The 22907-nt window shown below is 41.8% G+C and overlaps 1 protein-coding gene across 1 annotated transcript in view; it reads right to left on the reverse strand.

The window, feature by feature from the left end:
• Nucleotides 1–1062: 1062 nt before the first annotated feature.
• Nucleotides 1063–22907, reverse strand: part of LOC110952957 (G patch domain-containing protein 8) — a 65619-nt gene continuing 43774 nt past the window's right edge. Inside the window, exons 4-5 of the mRNA XM_022196732.2 lie at nucleotides 10601–10731; nucleotides 1063–5800 (exon numbers count right to left, since the gene is read on the reverse strand). Coding sequence (XP_022052424.2) covers nucleotides 1996–5800; nucleotides 10601–10731 — 3936 coding nt within the window. The 3' untranslated portion in view covers nucleotides 1063–1995. The remainder of the gene's footprint in view (nucleotides 5801–10600; nucleotides 10732–22907) is intronic.

The raw sequence follows: 22907 nt of genomic DNA on the forward strand, positions 1-22907 counted from the left end.
ATCAAAAGATCAAACTGACGTCATTGGTGCATTCAGGTACGTTCAAGAGCGTCGTAAATCGGAGTTTCAGTGATGTTTGTTTTTTTTTTTTGTTTTTTTTGGGGGGGGGGGGGGGCACGGGGTGGCCAATCAGATCACAAGGGGGAGGGGACACCACTTCAGCCCCGTGCCGCCATGGCCGATCCGCCATGGAATTGAACACTTTCACATTTTTTCACATATTATATCTCTCCCCTTATATCCCTGCTGCTTAATGGGAGAACTGAGCCGCAAATTGTCCTGTCAGTATTTTGAATCGTGGTCTGAATGGTGTCAGGGTCGTTCTCAAACACATTTGGAGCTCATTGGTCGGTCTGGTACAATATTTAGTTTGGATTATATTCATAGCTGAGAAAAGTGCCCATAACTGTACGTTTAGCCGAACATAATCATCATGTGCAGGGCTACTTTCTTCTTGGTGTCGGTTATTTGTCTATCGACTCTGTTCTCTTGTCTGTCCTTTGCCTCTAAACTGTTTTCTGAACACTGAGCTTGCTTAGCGGCTACAATGCAGAGATTTCATTGGCTGAGTAGCATCGCGTGGGATGCCTGAATTCGTATGTAATTGGTCTGTGCGTTTCCTGAGCTGAAAACCAACGATGTAAACACTGGAAAAGCTGTGCTGGGATAATCGAAGCGACCTGTGAAATTTAAAATGTCATTAAAATTTACTGAAGCTGTTGACCAGCCCCACTAGACACCGGCCCACCGGGACAGTGCCCGGTATGCCAGATGGCCAGTCCACCCCTGGTGACATCCATTCGCAATTATCGAGCTCCCAGTTCACAGATGTGCACCTTGTGACATGGGATCACAAGTAGACATTGCTTCATATTAAAGGGGGCAAAAGCGAGAAAAGGCTGGACCCACACTGCTCTGTGATCTAAGACTGCGAGGGATTCTAGCTCTCAGTCTTAGAAGCAGTAAACCACACAGTATTAATTCTTTATGTGGACTCTATGTTGCAACATGTCACAGAGATCAACAAGAATCAGACGGAATTAGAAAAAGCAACAAAGTCAATTTGTTTCCACTCACGCTTTAATGGAACATTTCAGATTCATTCAAAGCCATCTCGACCACTGACTTGATAAATGCTGTGTGGAAATTAGAAAAAAAAAAACAATCCAACGCCACAAGTAAATTTGTGGAAAATGTCTCTCGCCGTAGAGTGTGGAATAAGCATTGTACTACTGGTCAAGGTTAAATTCACATATTATTTTCCCGTCATTCTAATATTATCACTCATTGTCAGAATATTTACACTATAGAGACAAAGAAAAAGGTCTTTACACGTTGTCAGATATGGAAATTAGTTGTTGTCCTTCCTGCTGCGAGTGAGTGTGTCTGATCAGAATTACCTCCATCAACCAAACAAATACAGTGAACACCAAGGTTATAATGCCCCCCAGTCCCTGCTACGTTTTCTATGCATGTTGAGAGTCACAATCTTCCTCAGATAACCTGTATGAAATGGAGATAAGGAGAGAGTATTATCGCTTTCTCTCGCCCCTCTGTCCCTGGCATGAGGGATACTTCAAAAGGCAGCTGGTCTGTCTGTGGTTCAGAAGGAAAGAGAGAGGATGACACGAGCCCAGCTTGTCTTTGAATAGCAGGTGCACCTTTGCCTTTATTGTGGGCCCGAATGAAGAATGATGGAAAAAGCAAAGGATCAAAGTCTGTTTTCCCTCCGTCTGCCGCAACACAGCGGAGGCTAAATGGAGAAACAAATTTTCATTTGAAAACAGTCAATAGTTGGGCTGTTTTGTGTGTTTGCACGAGTGTGTGTGAGTGTGAAGGCATATGTGAATAAGAGTTGGAGTTGACACATCCCAAATTCAAATAGCAGGCTTTTGTTCAAAACAGAAATAAAAAGTCCTTCCCACTCTCTCTCTTTCGCTCTCAGCAGTCAGTGTTGCCAAGGAAGATTAATAAACATGGCAGCCGCTCTGAAAATCATAATGCCTTCTGTTGAAACTTCACTGGCCACGATCTGTCCATGAAAGGCTGCGGGTTCAGGGGTTGCAGGGCTACTGGGGCGAGCGGGCCGGCGTGGAAGGAGTGGGACTGGGGGAGGAGGGGGATGGGGTGGTGGGAGAGGAGGATGGAGGGAAACAGGGAGGAGAGGGAGAAGGGGGAGAGGTGGAGGTGATGAGGGAAGTGGCGAGGCGGCGGCGGTGGTGGTGGGTGAGGAATCTGAGCCGGGTGTGGGTGGATGGAGGGAGAGGAGGGCGAGCTGGGAGCCGAGGAGGAGGAGAGGGCCGTGTGCTGTAAAATGATATGATGGAGGTTGGAGAGCGGGGGAGACGGAGGGAGAGGTGTGAGGCTGGGGACGCCCAGGGCCATGGGCTGAGTGAAGCTCTCCTGCTGGGTCACGTGTGGAAGCGGGACCTGCAGGCTGTGCTGTCTTTGCATGGTGTCGGTGTGAATTAACTGGGTCTGAGGCTGTGCGGGGTTGTGCAAAGGTGCAGGTGTGTACTGCTCCTCTGAAATCCCACAACTTTCTGTGTGTGCTTTGTGCGCGTAGTCTGTGCACGTGTGTGTGTCTGCACTTTCTTGCGTCTTTTCCAGAACTTTCTGCATGTGCTCTCTGGCTTGCTCTTGCAGGAGTCGGTATTTGTCCATCTCCTCGGCGGTAAAGCTGATCGGTGGAGCTGCCTCTGCACCTGTCTGCTTGTCGTCAGTCCAAAGCTGCGACGGAGAGGGATTTGGCGCTCTGCTTGGGTTTGACTCTTTAGCTTCCTCTTCGTGCTCCCTCTCCTTTTCCTGACTTTTTTCCTGCTTTTTACTCCGAGCCTTTCTCTGGATTGCGGGCAGCTTTCCTATGAGAGGGAGCAGCAAAGTCCGAGCCGGTTTCTGTGGGAGAGTCTTAAGTTCTGGAGGAGTTGTGCCTGAGCTGCTGGTGGCGACGGAGCGAGAGGAGGCCTCCTTTAACAGAGAAGGACCACGACTGTCCACGTTGAGGCTTTGAGCTGAGGAAACAAAAGTTGATGTGTAGGGAGAAGAATGAGAGCAGGGGCTGGAGGAAAGTGCAGAGGAAGTGGACGTGGGGCTGCTGTGCTTTTTTGCCTCCTGAGGGGCCTCAGCAGCCCTGGAGGAGGCGACCCCTGAGCAGGTGCTGCTCCGGCTCCACTCCCAGCTCAGCTCGGACATGCTGGTGCTGCTGCAGGGGCTGCAGGATCGGGGGCTGTGGCTTCTGCTGCCCTGCGTGTTCATCGCGTTGTGGCAGCTGTACGTCTGTCGGCTCGTCCACCACTCCGGACTGGAGAAGTGTCTCGAACTTGAGCGTCTGGTGCACCTCCAAACGTCGCCTGGGCTGTCTCGGCTGTCAGCGCCTGTCCTGGAGCCTGACGTGGACCGGTGCGTCCCTCTGTCCTCCCAGCTGTCACTGCTGCCCCACGTCCATCTGTCCACGCTGCATCTGTCCCAATCTGCATCTTCCGTGCTGAGGTGTCTGCGCCTCCTGCCCCAGCTGCTGGGACTATGGCTGAACCTCGCCACTTGATCCCACTCCACTGCTCTGTTACTCAAGCTCCACCGAGTCCTTGACCTGCCCTCCTCAGCGCCCCCGGGGCAGCTCCCTCTCATCCACTCCCACTGCTCTGTGTCCATATCTCTGCCACCACCCGTTCTCCTTCCCCTCTCCTCCCAGACTTCGCAGCGCCTCTTCCTCTTACTATGAATGAATTTCCTGTCCCTGTGGAGGAGTTTTCTCTTTTTCGTTGGGCTGCTACCACAGCTGTTGTCAGGGTAACAGCAGTCAATGAAACTCCTGGGGTTGCTATGGTGACCCCTTTCCCAAAACAGCTTTGAGTTACATCCTGGTGAGAAGGAGTGCAAGGAGAAGTGAGACCGCCAGGGAAAAGTCAAGGCGTCTCGCTTTCCCTCCCCCTCGGTGTCTCTGTCTGCTGTGAGTCTGCTGAGCTGGGAGAAGGCGCTGGAGTGCTCTGCCTGTGAGTGGCATTCGGCGCCGTGGCTCCTATGAGGCCTCCTCTTCCTGACAGAGACAGATACTGGCTCAGCCTCACATCTCCCCAGGAGACAGCTGTTCCCTGCTCTCCCCACCCTCCTCACCCTCCTCACTCCCGCCTCTCTTTGCCTCCTTTTCTTCCCCCACCTCCCTCCAGCCTCTCCCCTCGTCTCTCCTCCAGTGGAGACCGTGGAGACGACGCTCCTCACTTTGCACCTCGCTGATTGGCGCTTGTTTGAAGCCTTTTCCCTCTCGCCCCTCTTCCTCTTTCCCAGCTTGTGTTTCTTTGCGCCGGCTTTCTTCTTTTTGCGTGACACTTCTGAGACACCCACATTCGGCTGCAGAGCGCCGGCACACTTGCACATTGTCTCACTCCCACACTCACACCTGGACGGGCTGATGCACATCCCCTGTGTGCCAGTCTGGGTGACAGACTCTAATTTACAGCTCAGGGCTGTGATGGCTCTCTCCCTGATCCCTCTCGCACCCTCTAATCTGCCTCCCAGAGGATTCTGGGAGTTTGTGTCAGAGCTGTCACTATGAGTGGGGTCAAATGGATGGGAGGCTGCCCTCGCACAGTTCTCCATACTTAGCATGCATCCCCCTCTCTCTGGGCCTGTGTCTGATGATGAAAGTTTTTTGTTCTTGAGGAACAGGTGTGCTTCTGTCTCCACATGGATAGGCTGCTCTTCCTCAGAAATCTCTTCGGCTTTTTTCTGTCTGTGTGCTCTCAGCTCGTGCCTTGTCTTTCTTTGCAAACAGGCGTCTGTTGTAAGAATAGCCGGGTTTGATTCATCTGAAAGAGCACACAGCTGATTTTGTTGCGACTCGTGCAGATCGAGTTTTTCTGGTCGTTGGACGTGCAAACGAAGCGGGTTGCAGCTGTAGGAGATGTGTGGTTGACACTTGGTGAACTTAAGCAAACTGACAGGCCATCTCAGCCGGGCAGAGCCGTCCTTCCCCTGCACACACACATACCGGCTTGAATCCATCTCCTGCTCTGCTTCTTGCTTCCTCTCTGCCTCGCTGTCAGTGTGTTTGGTGTCCATGTGTGCCACCGCTAGTGCTGCATCCCATATGGTCACCTGGGTCTGTGAGGGCGAGAAGAGTGAATCATGCCTCTGATTATCAGGTGCTGCTGCAGAAATAGCAAAGTGTTCTTTAACAGAGTCTCTCTTTTCGATCTGTTCCTCCTCTCCTGCGATCTCTGTGGGGATCGGCCGCGAGTCGCTCAGTAAAATGCTGTCAGAGCCGGACTTGTCCTTCTCACGCTCACAGTGTTTCCTCTCATCTGCTTCCCCTATTTCCCTGTCGATATCCTCCAGTATTCCCTTTATTCTCTCCTTCATTTGCTCCCTCTTCTCCCTCTCCTCTTCTTCCAAGTCCGAGAAGACAGAGGCAGAAGGCTCCAGCCGAGGCCCCCGGCGTGAGATGCAGAAGGACACTCCGAGCCTGCCTCCCACTCTCCCCTGAGCAGGGAGAGGCAGCTGGGGATACAAGCTGCGGAGCGACTGGGGGTTCACCGCAGGAGGGTCTGTATTGGATGTCGGAGTGATTAGCGGGGACTCTGCTGCAGCAGTGGCTAGCGGTATTTGGGAAAGAGATTGGCACTGATCTTCTGACTGGCGTTTGGGAGGAGCCGTCCTGGGCTGAGCGGCGGGGGGTCGCTGGGGGCGGCTGCAGGGCTCAGGTTTGTCTTCGGGGCTGTGCTCTCTTTGGTCCACAGTTTTATCTCGCTGCTGGCTTACAGCTCTGGCTGCACGTCGTAATCCATGCGCCCTTCTCGGCACTCTGCAACAAGATGTGACGAGATAAACAGAGTTGAATTTAGTTGACTGACTTCATTTCATCCTGGCTGCTTTATCATCTTGTCTTAAAGTGAACACATCATAATTGCAGAAATTAAGACAGCTTTAGACTGAAGGAGTAAACAAAAACAAAAAATACACTAAAATATGTAATTATGCTCCATAATATTGTCATAGCAAAGAACATATGTGTCAATTAAAGGTAGAGTCCGTGATTCTAATGCAGAAAACCTCAAATTAAGTGAATATCTGTTTGTTCTGTGTGTCCTAGGGCTGCACAGGATTAGAAACAACTGACATTCTGATATTTTGTTCATGTGCAATTTGAAAAAATGTTGGGATTTTGACCCCGATGATTCTATTTGGAAAGAGTTAATCTTTCTAGAGTAATTGGGGGCATTTTGTGGGGGAGTGCATTTGCATGGGAAATAAAAAACATAATTTCATGTGAAGATGTTTTTTTTCAGAAGTCTGGAAGATTATGTTTTCAATATTTTTGCTTTCAACATTTAGATAAACAGAGTGCTGCTTTCATTTCCATGTTGTGCTACATTCCTGCTAATGTACAAATCTGCATCAAAATAAGAACTAAAATCATCTTCACCTGAGTTCAGAGCATCTCTGAGAGGCGAGATGGAAACTGAGCTGTATCCAAAATTCCTCACATACTGAACACCTGCTCTGTGAGAGAAATTATGATTTAGTGATTTACCAGATTTACTGATCTCCCCTCAGTACCTGAAACTCAGACAGGTGTGCAACCAAAAAAATTACTGAAAAGATCTAAATAAGGTGTTCTAATGCCCGATTTACTCAAGTTGAAACTGCATGATTTCATCGACATGGGCAGTTCTGGAACAATTTAAACGTCAACATCACAGTAGATCATATTCATTAAATTCAGAGAACTTAAATTCATGATCTTAATTAATATTCAGTTAATTGTGCAGCCTTTTTTTGCAAACAAATATCCCTTTTGTTCCTGTTCATTTTGTTGTGCACATGTGGAGCCTGCATGTCAACAAGCAATAAAAAAACAACCACAAAAAGCTCAGTTTATCCAAGAACCCTCAGACTGAAGTGAATTCTGTTTCATCAGACAGACTTGCCGTGTCTTGCAGATTAGTAATGGAAAATGAGAGACGTGCAGGTTTATATATTGCATCTGGCAAATGAAGTTGGAGTTGATTTGCTTCATTTCACATGAGGTACAAAGCGACTTTTGCAGACATTGTAATGTTCATGCTGAACCGATGTTGCACAGTTAAAAATAATCCCATGTTGCCACTCTGCTCAGGCTCTCTATATTAAAAAAATCAAGCAAAGTGCCTCGGACCAAACCACACAATAGTATTTTAGTGTGTTCTGTGCACTGAACAGAGGAGAGTCAGGGGGAGGAAAGATGTTTGAAAGTGATGAGAGAATGAACAGCCTAACTATCCAAATGTGCTAACTAGCTATCTTTAATTCTTCATTTTTGATTTTTAATTTCTAACTTCTAATCTTCAGTCTTATTCCTCTAATTTTTAGACCACCAAGTTCCTTTGTTTGACATGCATCCTAATCTAGCTAATTATTGACATTACCTATTCTTATCATTTTTACTGTTTATTTTATTTGACCACTCTGCCTTGTCTCCTCATGTCTTGTTTTATTGTCTCTGGGTTTGCATGTTTTGACTGTCAAAGAAGGCTGTTCGTAGCCCTTGATTGGGCAAATGATCACATTTGGTTGTTTCTGCACACATGAAACATGCCGTTACTCCTGCCTCTCAGTGAGGTCGAGAAGCATGTGGTTTTCACCCAGCCAATCAGCGAAGATCACTCTACGTTACAGCACATTACAGCAGAGCCGGCCCAAGGCATAAGCGAGTTAAGCGGTCGCTTAAGGCCCACCACCACCAGGGGGCCCCCCAGAGTCCTTAATAAAAAGCAAGTGTAATTGTAAAAAAATTTAGAAAAAAACAAAACAATGAATAACCATTGTTCCGGGTTGTACAACAATAATTTTGGTATAATTTTCTAAAGTCAGCTAGGTTGCCAAGTATGTCAACCTTCGATGGTATCAATAAGTGGACCTAGTTACTCCTGCGGCAGAACACCTTAGCGGCTGCGCAAGTTCAGTGACAGTGTCATTGCTCAATGGCGGACAGAAGCAAACAGAAATGTTGCCGTCCAAGAAAATGTACCTCTCAGGGGCACAAAAAAGAAAGAGAAAACGGTTGGAGGAGCAGGAAAAGAAAAACAAGGATAAAGGTAGGTTGTATGACTTTTTTGTTTTGATAAATGTTCTGAGCATTGCAGGTTTAGGGCTCAGTCTGAGTCTTGTTTGCCACGGCGCCTTTTTCTCCTCCGGTTGGATATTTGTTAATTGCAATTACATTTTCTAACCTTTAATATATAACAAATCCCTTCACTTAACCCAAAATGATCTAAATCCTTGACTCTAAACATAACCGGAATTAAAACCTGTTAAGGTTCAGCGGCCCGTTTTGATATTTACATAAGCATTTTTCGAAATAGAATGACACTGCCAACTGGATGATAGAAACATTATACGCCGATGGAAAGCTTAGATTCTCACGAATCCGCCGGTATAAACCACTTTCAGATGTGATTACCACAGCAGGTAATATAAACACATTTGTCCAACAAACAACCAATATCCATCCATCCGTTCTCTATACACGGCTTTAACATACACAGCGCGACTCACATTTGCGGGTTCATTATTACACACAGATGAAAAGAGAAAGAGAGCAGAAAAAGCAAAAAGAAAGCACAGATTTTAGTGTTCTAGAGAACTTGGTTTTTTATGTATGTTATAAAATCAAAATATTTTGAATTGTCCTTTTGGAAAAGATCTTCCATGTATAATAATATAAACATGTCATGTGCCTTTTCAAATATAAAAAATATGTTTTTCTGGCATGCCAATCTGTGCTTTTATACTCTGTTTTACAATCATTTGTAATAAAAAGTAAGCTAAACAACCTTACAGGTAATTTCTGTTGAAAGATAAAGGAAACTTAAAAAAACCCATCTAAATGAACTTCCAACATCAACATAGTCAGTAATGATCAAAGAACTTGATTACATTACTTGAGTAAAAGTAAATTGGGTCAAAATTTACCCCAGTAAATGTAAAAGTAATTCAGTGAAGTGAAAGTAAAGAAGCATTTGCTGTAAAGTAAAAGCATAAAAACTGCTGAAATACATGCTATGAATTATAATTTTGGGGCTTAAAAATTACTACCAGTATGATTTCCTGCATGGTAACACAACTGAGTTTATTGAGAAAATTATAAACAACACTTGACATTGACTGTGGTCAAACAGGCACAAAGCACTTAAGCCTACATTTTAATGATAATATAACATTCAATTTATCACATGTAGGCCTACTTTCTCTATCAAACAAAAACACTTTCAAGTCTATTTGTATTTATTTTTAGACATACAGTTTAAAAAAAATAGTTGCATTACCTTCAGTCAAGCTCATTCATCACAAATTGTTTCAAACTTTATTGTTCATTGGCTGCAGTACATTTCTTAATCCACTCGTGGCACCAATTAGTCAAACTGACACTGCGTGATACATGAACGATACAATGAGGGAAAAGTGTGACACACACGATGGGGTCTCATCTACCCATCACTACTTGACATATATTCAGATTTTGCACTGAAGTTGTTCGTGGGGGGCCCCCAAGGTAAATTTCGCTTAGGGCCCACTGAAGGCTTGGGCCGGCCCTGCATTACAGCGTGGCATTTGACCAATCAGCAGAGGCCTGGAATGTATCAAACTTTCTCTTTTCTCCGAAGTTGGAAAAAGACGGACTTGTGGCTCGGTCATCTTCCATGCTTGCGGTCGAAACATCAAAACTAACCCTGGTTAGTTGACAAAACTCACACATTTTACGGCTGAGTACTTGCACTAAGTGATGATATATACATTTATTGGAGTGGGGTTTTTTTTAACTTTATTGACCTTGAATTTCAAGATGAAAATTTAAAATTTTGAAAAATGTTGCAAAAGTTAAATACTCTTATGTCCTCCAATAACACTCTTGGGTTGAATTTTAAATTTCAAAGTATTTCAATGAGTGCCCTTTAAAGTGTTAAGGGTTCTATATAAATACAGTTATCATTATTATTAAACTCTCTTCAGAATCAAGACTCCACCTTTAATTGATTAGTAAAATGATAGAATATTATAGGTATGAAAAAATGACTGCCACACTTTGTGACACTACAGCATGCCGCTATGGTTGATATAATATGAAGGGTAAAAAACAAAGACAGAAAGAAGGAGGAGATGCATAATGTTAGCAGTCATAGTAATGCCATGCACATATCGTCCTCTGATTATAGGAAAACACATTTAATTGCACATGGAATAAATGCAATCAAGGTGATTATTGCATGATGTACTGTTTTTTTTCATATCCTTTGCTTTGATTGCTTTCGAAGCCGACTTGGTTCACTCTGTGTTTGCCAAAGGTTTTTTCAGACTATTCATTCCTTTCTAAAAAACCTGATCTCCTCCACCTACAAATCATCTCCTCCCAGCGTGTCAGCAAGAATGTGTCTTCATGTTATATTTACTTCACCTGTGGCCCGTCTAGGCTTGCCGAGTGCCTCACATCTGTGGACGCATCCATCAAATCTAAGAGACGTTGACTGGATGTGACGCACTCTAACCCCTCTGGACCGCTGCCCCTGGTCTCATTACACACAAACCTGCCGCAGACACACACTAAATACACACTCCTGCCACTCACCGCTGAGCTTCCTGCTGCAGCTGTGCGAGCTGGTGCAGGCGCCTGAGAGCCTTCTCCTGTTTGCGCTGGTCCTTCCACGACTTGGAGGCCACGTTGCGAGCGAACTCCCTGTGCTTGAGCTCCTTCAGCCTCTGAAATGAAGAGGGAAGGAACGGAAAGAGGATGGATGCAGGGGGGGGGGGGGGCAAAAGAGAGAACGAGCGAGAGATTAGTTTTAGGAAGCCCTCCACAGGCAGCTGTCTTTCAAAACACAACCCTTCACTCAGCAGTGTTTGCAGATGTTCTCCACCAAAGCTCATGTCCAATTAACTCCATTCAGCCCAGAAGAAAAGTGTTTCTTTCAACGCACAGCTTGAGAGCAAACACAACCCAAATGGTGAATAGTAGATTACAGACGCAGATGAGACGAGTAGCACGAGTGATTTAATGATGATGAAGCTTTTTCTCGGCGGTTGGTTTGACATTTTTCCTCTTTGCTCCATCCCCTTCAATCCGATGGCGTGACAGTGAATGAAAAAAAAAAAATCAATGCTTTATAAATTATCACAGCTCGGGTGGAGAGAACGTCTTATTCAGTGCTTTTGAGCTGGAGAGCAGCAAACACATTTGCTTGTTGATGCTAGAATTACACGTCAACAAGCTCCAAAAGCCTAAATACCAGAGATTTCAGCTGGAGAAATGTTGCGGCATTGTACAGCGCTGATTGCGAGTTTGGAATGTTTTAATATTTCTGAATAAATATGACCTAAAGCGTCATCATACAACTCCTGAGAGTAGATAAAGACAGCCAAAAAGATTACACTTGCTCCTTCCAAAACATTAACTTTGCTCGTCTTGAATCTTTCCTTGGTAGAGCGACTTGTGCGCTCAGGGTTGTTGTCTCACTGCGTGACCCACTTTCTCTTGAGATTCGCTTCGCGGACAGATGTCCTGACATTTTCTTTTAGAATTCGCTTCTATAATTCAGAATTCATTGTTGCATCAATAATGTCGAGGCCCAGATGCAGCAAAACTGGTCCAAAATGTGATCCAGCTGCCACCATGATGGGTTTTTTTGTTCCTGAATGCAGAAATATAACACCTTTAATTTAAACTAGAAAGTTCTAATGCAGTCTCATCCATCCACACAACATTCACATGGATCTTGTGGTGATTTTTGGAGCAGTAGCTTTTGCTTTTTCCCCCCTCTTTTTGCAGCACAGCATTGTTGTTCCCCAAGAATATTAGTATTAACCAATGTCAAAGAGGCCTGTAATTGCTTGGAAGTTACCTTGGGTTCCCTTGTGAGCTGTCAGACTGTTACACATCTTTCTTTAAAAGGGATCTTCACCCCACAGCGGTCGTGAACTATTCCATTTGTACACACATTTGTTTGAATGTCTTTTGATAAAACACCTTGGAGATGATTTTGTGACCTTGTCCAGCATGACTGGTATCAGCAGCTTTTTCTGAGGGCCTCAGACACTTCCTTTATTTCACAAATGTGTTCTAAAGATAAGGCTTTGATAGATTTTTAAAACAAAACTCAGAACATACTCACATCCCGATGATTAAACGCCTGACCGTAATATCACTTTTAAATGACCTCCTCCTCTTGTGCAGTATTGGATCAGTTCCCTTCATAATTATTTTAGCTTGTTTAATATTACTCTCATTTGTTTAATCTTCTTAACCTCAAAAACCCATCATTGGATTTGAAAGACAGGCTATCTTTAAACAATCCAAAAAATTTAACCAATTACCACAACCAGAAACTGCAAAAACAGAAAGAATAATCAGATATTCAACTTTTCTGCAGTCCCTGGACTCATTCTGCAAAAAAAAAAAAACAACAAAAGATTCTGAGCTTCTTGGTTCAACAAAGAAGCAATTCCTGACTCAGCTGTAACCAAACGTCATGTGACAAAGTTTATACGACTTTCTGGCTGAACTGCAGGCAGTGTATGGACAGCAGAAAAGGGACGAACTGAGAGCAAGAGGGGAAAAAATATATACTTGATCCATAAAATAAATGCAGCGTGGTTCAAAAATGGTAAATAGAAGACCAAGTTAATGGAAAATACATTCAGCATGGTGAAATGGATAAACAGAGTAGTATGAAACTCTCCCATTTGTATGAGTAAAACCAGAATACTACAATATACAAAAAACAAACAAAATAATCAGGGATTATTCAGCTAAACTGGGTTGAGCTGCAGGCAGTGTTTATAAAAAAACATATAGGAGATGAGTATAGAAAGTAATTAAAAGGTTAAAAATGTCCATTCACAAAGTTTTGTAAAATAGGGAAGCAATGACATTCATGTAACAAAAAATTCCAGGATTATTCCGCTAAACTGGGATGAACTGCAGGCTGTGTTTCCACAGAGCAAGTAGGAGACGAATATGGAAAGTAATTGAAAATGTAAGTAGTAAATTGTTGGGAAAAGGTTAAACAAGTTGATTCATAGTTTCTTTTTTGTGTGTTTTTGAAGAGAAGCTATGACGGTCTTGTGACAAAGTATCAGGAACCATTCAGCTAACCTCGCCTGAACTGCAGGCAGTGTAGTGTTTCCACAAAGCACATATTAGACAGAAATAGAAACAAATTAAAAATCTAAGTAGTAAAATATCAAGTATTTGTAACACCTGTAGACGACTGGAAGGATGTTGCATATGTTGATTCCATTTATTCTCCAATTGTTGTAAAATAGATAAAAGAAATTCAACTTTAGTGCGATCTTTTTTGTGGTTTATGGCTTTACAACTTTGCTTTACTGCACAGCAGACATTTTTCGAGTTCTCTCTCCTTCTCGACTGTTTCACTGTTTCCATGGAGGTGCAGGACTTTATATTGCAGTGAAAAATGTGTCCACAGTGAGTAAAAATGTGACAGGAGCAAATAAAAAAAGGAAGCGCCCAGAAACTGCTTGGGGTTCAGAGAGTTGAATGGCTTCTGTTAATGTGCATTTAGTACTTGTGTGGAAATATGATGATGTTTTAGATCATATTTATGGAGGCATAAAGAAAATTAAAGGGCTCACAGGCTTTCAGTCACCACTGTATATAATGAAATGTAAGCACATATGCAAGAAACACAACATAGAAGAATGATGCCATAGTAAGCATGATTTCATTCAGCTCAGAATGATCTCACTTTAGTCCATGCATGTTTTTTGCGTGTGTGTATTTTTGGTACATCTATATGTCTCCAGCCATCAGAGCAGCAGTCCTCTCAGGGAAACAATGATTCATGCGTCTCTCTGTGGTTTCCTATTCTGACATACTTTAATCCCTCCTTTATCCATGCTTGGCAGGTGTGTGTGTGTGTGTGTGTGTTTCTTTTAGTCCATGCATCTCTGAACGGACTCCTGAGTTTGGGAGCAGCTGCAGCATCCTGCACCAGCATCCTGCACCAGCATCCAGCCTTATTCTCTCTTCCTTCCCAGTGTACACTTTCAGCGTGCAATCCACCCCTGGCTTATGCATTCAGGATTCTCTGTTTACTTTACACGTTTGTGAACCTTCTTGTAGCTGAAGTTGCAACAGGATTACACCACACTCACTTTTAGATTATGTTGCGCTATTATCCTGCCGTACAAAAGGCCTCGCAAACACACACATGCACACATCAGATTAGCCCCACAGTCATCAGATTTATTTATACACTCACTCTCTTTCACAGCCAGATCTTCTGCAGGAGCTGACAGTTGTCAGGTTAATCTTAGCTGAGTCTTACACAAGCTGGTGTCTTTTTACATTATCGCCCGATGCTTAACATCCCACTGTCAGCTCACTGAAGACAGCGTTAAGTACATGCCACCAAAGGAGCACTAGTGGGTTTGTATCCGTGAAACATGCACATCGCACAATGTAGGTGCTTGTGCATCGTACATGGTTGTGATCGTACAGCATGTGTGTGCATCTGTGTGTATTTGTTAGTCGGCGGTGGGAAGCTTTGAGATGCCAAACTCATTCCGTGGGAAATATTAATCTTGTTCAAGCACAGAGGCATACATAATGAAGTATCGTGGAGTGAGCCAGGAAAGAGGAGGAAGAAAAGAAGATCAGAGTTTTTTTAGTCTTGTAACCAGTAGATTTGTTGTTTTTTTAAGGAGGGCTGCACCCTGCTGCTCCCACCAACACACACAGCCTTCTTCTTGATATTGTAATTTTGATTTAACCCCTGAACCCCACTGGGTGCTTTGAAAGATGTGTTGTCTTTTTTTAAAAATCCCCACAATTACACCATTTATCTCAACCAGGGGCTGTAAAAACAGAAAGAATTGTTAGATTTTCAACTTTCAGACAGTCCTTGAACCATAGTGTTCCATGGAGACAACAGACCGAAGCTTAAAATCGTGAATTTCTACAAAGCCATTTTATTGTGATTGATTTAAAAATTCCCCAAAACAAATTATTTGCTTTGAGTAGATTCTGAACAAAACAAAAAATTCTGCACCCAGAAGCCACGACTGACTCAGCTGTGACCCGCAGACTATTCAGCTGAACTGTGTTCATACAGAGCCGGTGGGAGACGGATATGAAAAGTAATTAAAAATGGAAGTAGTAAAATATTATGAGAAGGTTAAACAAGTTGAACCCCCCCCCCCCCACACACACACACACACACACACCCGCCCTTTTTTTAAAAGAAGCCATGACAGTCATGTGACAAACATTCAGAGACTATTCAGCTAAACTCAGCTGAACTGCAGGCAGTTTAGTGTTTCCACCAAGCAGATAGGAGACGAGTATGGAAACAAATTCAGATGATAAATATCTATATTGTGTAGAGCCACATTTTTTTCAGTATTGGTGACATCTGTGGACATTTGTAAAAAGCTGTACATGTTGATTCCATTTTTTATAGATTTGAAAAAGAAATAATCAAAGCTATTGAACTTTCACCTTTTGTTTTTATGATATCAGTGTGTCATCCTGTGTAAAAGACATTTTTAGTTCTCTTTACTTTTAGCTAAGGTTGTTCTGCTTTCATAGAGGTGCAGGACTTTATTTTACAGTGAAAGATGAGCCTCACAATGAGTAAAAATGTGACAGAAACATCAAAAATGCATTAGCTACTTGGTGTACAGAGGGATAATAGGACTGCTATGAGGCTAAATATGTACTTGTATAGGCGTGTTCCTTTAATAGATGTAGACATTAAGTGCACACAACATCGTTTAGAAAGTAGAAACCAATAATGAGTAATTCATCAATTTCAAAAGAAAATTGCAATTTAAAACTATACATTTATTAAACTGCTAAGACTGCAGTTAGGATATATGTTCTGCAGCACATCTGATGCAGGGTTTAAAATATCCCGTCAGTGGTTTTACGCCATGTGACGGTCATGCGTTTGATGGCATCTCATGTGGTAATTCTCCGTCAACGTTAGAAACTATTACTCAGTGAAACAGCAGTAAAAAAAAGAAAGAAGTGCACATGCGAGGTGAGTGCACTCATGTTACTTCCTCATTTCACAACAAACATCTTTTGTGAAAACTGCACCTCCAGTCACGTCTCCTCTGTGTTGTTCTGCTGTAGAGGTGGTGTGGGATGTAATTTCAGCGGCATATACGCTATTGAGTGATCATTCAAAGGAATTCCATTGAAATGCTACAGGCAGCAGCGTGTTTCTGCGTTTCTGTGGCTCTTCCTCGGCTACACACTGCTGCTTGACCATGAAGCTGACTCTACTCTATGGAGTATATAGGCTACAGTCAAAGGAGCAAGGGCTGCAAAATAATGTAAAAGTCCTGCAGTTTGAGCTCCAGAAATACTGCAGACAGACAGACAGACAGATAACTGTACTGATAAAACCATTATTTTCATTAAAACATATTGAAGATTTTTGCTGCAAAAATACAGCATGTGTAAATATACAGGATGAAAGTCTGGAAGTCTGAGATAGATATAGAATAAATTTTATTTAAATTAAATGAATTTATATATATGAAACTGTTAAATATATATAATCTATATAATGATATGACATATTAAACAGCTTCATCTTTCAAATTAAATGGAATTCCATTATTTAAAATGGAAAATGTATTGCTATGCAGCTACTAATAGATAAAATATGCTGATTAAAACACATTAATTCAACATTTCTACTGAGAAAACTTCTGTAATTATGGAAGATATCTCCTATTTTTAAAACTAATCTGCAAAACTACAAAACCATTTTCTTTTCTTTTTTTCTGTTGTCACTAATTGTGTTAAATTTGAATGAATATATTCATGGAATTAAACTTCACTGTAAAAGTTTAATTTCTGAAATAAAAAGGAAAATAAAATTTGCAAATGTCTTTAAATGTCAAAAAATTAAAAAATTCTTCAAACACTTGAAATTGTATTATGTACAATTACTTATAGATAATATATATTGATTAAAACACATTAATTCAACATTTCTACTGTGAAAATTTCTGTAATTATACAATATATTTCCTATTAAAAAAAATCTGTTACAGAACCAAAATCGCTTAGATTTGTTTTTTTTCTCTTAAATTAAAAGGAGTAAGTTTTTGCTTATGCCTTTGTTTTTGTAAAAAATAAATTGAATATAAAATAATTTTTAAAATGAGAAATTTATTTATTCAAAATCACTTGTAGATAATATATGCTGATTAAAATTCAGATGATAAAATTCTAAATTTCTACTCTGTAAACATTTCTTTCAACAAACAAATCTATGTAAAATTATTCATAAAATCAATACTCATTTTCTGGTAATAATGACTAATTGTTACATTTTAATGAATATATTTCCAGGACTATTTTTTCTCTTGAAATAAAAGGAAATAAAAATAATTTTAAAAAGACTTAATATAAAAAAAACTCATTTCTTTTGCAATTTTTTTTATTTTATCGTTATTTGCAGTAAATATTTGTGAAATTAAATTGGCAAATGTATTGTGTAAAAAATTACTTCTATTGTTATTCACAGAATGTCAGTTTGCTACTTCAGCACCACGGACAGCGCAGTGGATTCACCCAACAGACAGTGACTGGAACTGTCCAGGAGAGAGAAACAACAGAACACCTGGGCCCGAACACTTGCTGCCTGCTTCCTCTTGCACTCTGCCAACTTATTGTTCTCTCTTAAAACAGCTCCCACTGCAGGCAAACCTGTAGCTAAATTTAGAGCCAAACAAACTAGAAAACATTCTCACCGAGCGCACGGGGGCAAGACATATATTTCTTCCTTTAAAGCGAATGCTTTTGCCTTCAGAGGTGATGTCATGTCCCAAACAGCGGGAAGCAATATCGCGGCTGCTCTCCAACATGCCAGTCGAGCTATGTGCTGTGAAACTCAATGCGTCTGTCAAAACCTCGATCAATATTCCTTTAGATGTGTTAAGGAGAGCTCAGGCTGAGGCAACTATGGATGAGTCAGAGTTGATTCATATCCACGAGGGCCTCAGAGGGAGGGATGATGTATTCTTAGGTAGCATGTGAGGGGCCATGCTAATGTGCCGATTGCTCGTTTATTTAAAGGGGTGTGCGATTCTGTTGTAATGAGCAATTTTTTGTAATCAGCAGTCAATGCTGATAAAGCCGGGCATTCAGGCATGTTTATCCCTGAATCGATGACAGGAAAAAGAGACGAAGAAAACGCAATCAGGTTCCATTCTCCAAAGCCAATACTCCTGCAGGGAAGCTGTCTTCAGCTAGAATTTCATCTGTTGTCTGCTCTGTAGGCAGAGTGTGCATGCATTCCTGTATTTGTGAGTGTGTGTGTGTGAGTGTGTGTGTTCCTACTGTGCCAGTGGCTACTGTCAGCTCAGTGCCTCATGCACATCGTTTCATGTGCCTGCCGCTGGCTAAAACAAAGCATTAACATTGGCCTGCAGTTGCTTCAATTCATTTTCAAAGAACAATGACAGAGGAGGAACAGTCTTATTTAATGTTTATTTCATGATGCATAGTGTGGGCGTTCAGAAGTGGGATGCGGCTTGGCTTGGTTGAGAGATTGCCTGTGCGTTGAGGACGGAGTGTGTACACGGCTAAGTGCGTGTCTGTACGCTTGTGCATGGGAGTGTATGTCTTGGCATGACAACAGATAGCTGTAGGAGAATGAGCTATCAGCAGAACCTTCAGCTTGTTAGTCCAGAGTGGAGGTTGTCTATGAAAATGGATGTGAAAGCCGAACTCAGGAGAAAACCTGCTGCCGGGGCTTTTCCTAATGGTCCATTGGCCTCATCTTGTCCAAACCAGAATAACAGAATCATGCTTGAGCTGTGACTAATAGCTTCATGTTTTATTTGGTGCAGAATATTTATTTCTTCTTTTGAAGGAAGTTAAAAAATATATCTAAAAATGTAGGAATAAAAGTGAATTGCAAAAGCACCCTTGTGTACCAGATGCATACAAATTAACTGCTCTAAATTTTGGACCAGAGAAAAAAGGGAATCTTCTTGTATCATAAATGTGTGACTCTGAAAACTGGCAAAACTTAAATAATGTACACGTGATGACTTTTTCCCCCGTTTTCCTTTGGTTGCTGTTTGTTGTAATTATTTATTTTATTCACTTTATGTTTCGTGAAAAATTAACACAAATGTTCTGTTTGGGGTCCCAGAGACCCATTTAACAGCTCAGAAAACATAGTTAACTTTGTGTTATCACCTTGGTGTGCTCTGCTGTGCTTTTAATAGCCCGCTAAATGAGATGAATATTCTATTTAGGTTCTGAGACAGAAGCAGTAAACATGCTTAAATAAAATGCTATTTCAACATCTGATGTTAGAGTTTTATAACATTTGTTGATAACGGTTCTGACAGCAAATTAGATCAAATAGAAGTCTACTCAGTCATAACTAACATCCCTATCTACTATAGGATTCATGTATAGCCCATATAGCTGACAAAACCTGAAATATTTCCTTGTTTAGTGCAGTTTGAAAAGGTATGTAGTTATATTCATTATGAAACAGAAGTGCAAAGTGTGCAAAATCACTCACTTAAATGTCAAATTATTCAAAATTATAGTTGCAGAACTTCTTAGTTGAACATACAAAAACTAAAAGTTTAGAAACACATACACTATCGTTCAAAGTTTGGGGTCACTTAGAAATGTCCTCAGTTTGAAAGAAAAGCATTGAAGATAACATTAAATGAATCAGAAATTCAGTGTAGTGTTGTGACGCATGGAGATATGAGATCCCAGAATCAGCCACAAAGGGGAGACTCTGACAGAACAACAGCTAAATAAGGGAACATTGTGATATTATAACCTGTGATTTATGATCAGATTATGCCATAACCTAATGAATGTGTTTGGTCTCACCAAGTGTCTATTCTTACATTCTTTAATGTTGAAACAGTGTAGAAATCAGAAGTGTGTCTCACTGTAAAAAGTGATGGTTTGATTATTTTTGAAAGGTTGTCTTGATAATCTTTGTTTAAGAAGTAACCAAATCAGAAGAGCAGCTCACTGTGAAAAGTGATGTTTTTGGTTACCATAGGAAACTGATGTGTTTGACAGATTTGACTAAAAAGAGGAACTTATGCTTTATGAAATGGGAATGCTTTTAAGAGTTTTGATTACTATGAAACTGAGGTGTTTTAGAAAGAGTTTTGACTACTGTTATGAGGTGAGAAGTCAAGAGTTAAGTGAACTAGGGTCAAGTGTTCACAGTAAGGGTCACTAGACTCAAAATAGATTGGGTTTTTTAATAAGTCTGTACACATTGTCCAAAAGATTGCACAATGGGATGCCAGCGACAGTTAGAGGCTGACATCCGCTTTTCCATTTCCTGATCAGGAGCCTGTGCTGAGTTGCAGACAGGAGAGATCGGGGGGCAAGATGGGCTGTCTGGACAGTCCAAAACAGACAGTTTCAGTTCCTTAAAAGTGGAGGTGATCATGCGGTCAGTGTATGGGGCAAGTGTGCGAGTTGGGAGGGGGTAGAGATGAAGTTATTGCTCAAGTTAATTTAGTATGAGATCATGGAGTCATGGCATATGCATAAGGTTCAGTAAACTATAAATTGCATCTGATCGAGACGCAAGTTGGGAGATTGTTGCGGGTATCTGCCTGGGTGCAATCCAGACATCAGTCTGAGCACAGGGGATGATTACCACGTAACTCGGACGGGGAATTCAACATGATCGGCAAAGGAATAACTGTTCTGATGGAATTATGGACCAAAGTACTGCGTTTTCTGCAGTGTTGGAGGATTACAGAACTGTGATCTGGAAATAATGCTGTCTGAAGGAACATTACTGAACTCTATTTTCCATGTGAGGAATACTGTACCAAACAACAAAAATGGATATATGCAGATCTAAATCTGGTCTGGACCCTCGTCCACTTCCCCCTGGGCCCCGGCGGGTCTCAAACACTCGTCGGGTCTCAGGTGAGCAGCCGGGTGTGGCCACACCGTGCCTGCTCTCCCTCCAAATTATGGAATCTGGGTGATTATTACTTCTCTTTTATGAAAGCATAGTTCCACTTATGAGTCGTGTTAAACAATTGAAAGAATAGGGATGTTTGATTATTTATCTGATGATTTATTGGCTATTTTTTTGCCCTTGCTAAAATATAATAAACATTTTTCCTGCAATTAAAGTTCACAGATTGGAAATTCACTTTATCCCTATCACAGTCACTAATTATGAATATTTTCCCTGGATGTAAAAAGTCAGATTACAGCGTGCATAACAATAGTAGAGGTTCTGAAAGGTTACCTAGTCATGGGGGCCAGGTTGGCCCAGTATAAACATATCCTAGAGGTTGTCTATATGTCCATAACCTCTGAATTAACCTAGCAACTTAACAAGTGCAAGATCCATGAGAGGAAAAGCTGCCGTTAACGGGCGTGTCTGGTGATTAAGTTTAACTTTACCGAAGTGGCTACTCGGTTAAATTAATTATCAGAGGAAGCAGGGATAGGCGTCTGGATGAAGGCAGTGAGAAAAGGCGAATTTTCCTCGTCTACCAGCTTAACAGTTCTGCAGCATCCCTCTGAGTAAGATCTCAGGGGGCAGTAGAACTGGACCCATAGGATGGAGAGCTGGTCCGGTGATTCCCTGACAGCTGAATAAGTTAATTAGGGGGTCACTGGCCCTGAGGATCGACAGTAGACATTGTTAATGTGGTAAATGACTATTCTAGCTGGAAACAGCTGATTTTTAATGGAATATCAGAGGAATATTTCCAGCAACCATCACTCCTGTGTTCTAATGCTACATTGTGTTAGCTAATGGTGTTGAAAAGCTAACTGATGATTAGTACAATTATGTTAGCACATGAATAAAAGTGGGAGTTTTCATGGAAGACATAAAATTGTCTGGGTGACCTTTGACATTTGAATGGTAGTGTATATTAAAAATTCAGATCAGAAAGTAGAAACTCAGTGCAACTAAAGTAAATTTGCAATTTAAATCTGCGATCACTGACACTAAACTGAGTACACCTGTGATTTCCAATTAGCCCATCTATGTCGGCATCATGGCTCCACATGGAATAGAATTGCTACAGAAACTTAACAATCTGCTTGCGAGACTTCTCAATTATGGAGAAGAATGCAGGAAGATCAGTGACTGACTAACAATCAGTGGAAACACAGTTGCAGTAGTAATCAGGAGGCATAGAAGGAGCCATAGTACCACTAATCAGAGCTGCAGTGGTTGTTCTCCTAAAATAACACCACGGATAATGAAAAAGCTATGAAAACAGACATGTAAGTACTTTCTACTACTACTTTCAATGACAGTTCAGTGTAAGAAGGAAAGTAAATCATGGCATAACCTCTATGAAAACATCCCAGAAAACAACATTTTCTTGCTTTTCAGCCAAAAACTACAAGATGACATTTTGCTAAAGAAGATGAAAAGAAGCCTCATGAATGTTAGAAGCATATTCATTGATTAGGTTAGACCAAGATCAATGTATTTTGCTCAGGTGGAGTCCAACATGTTTGATGTGAACCTGACCAGGACTACCACAGTGAATCCATAGTTCTGACAGTGAAGCACGGAGGAGGGAGCATGATGATACGGAGCTGCATGAGTAGAGGATGTGTTAAGGAGGTGATATTTATAGATGAATGTCTGAGGGTTAACCAAAATATTGACAGACAAGATGATTCCCAGTCTGCGGAAGTGAAATATTCCAGAATGTGAACCATCCAAAGCACAACATCACACAAGATTTTCTAAAAAAAGAAAGAAGTGAAAGCTATGACCTGGACAAGCACGTCGCCTGACTTGAATCCAAAAGAACATCTTTGGGGAATTTCAAAGAGAAAGGTAGAGCAACAGAAATCCTCCAGCAAAGAGCAGCTGACAAAAATAAGCTTCTGAAGAATGACA

The sequence above is a fragment of the Acanthochromis polyacanthus genome, chromosome 12 (genome assembly GCF_021347895.1).
Source record: "Acanthochromis polyacanthus isolate Apoly-LR-REF ecotype Palm Island chromosome 12, KAUST_Apoly_ChrSc, whole genome shotgun sequence".
Taxonomy (NCBI): Eukaryota; Metazoa; Chordata; class Actinopteri; family Pomacentridae; genus Acanthochromis; species Acanthochromis polyacanthus.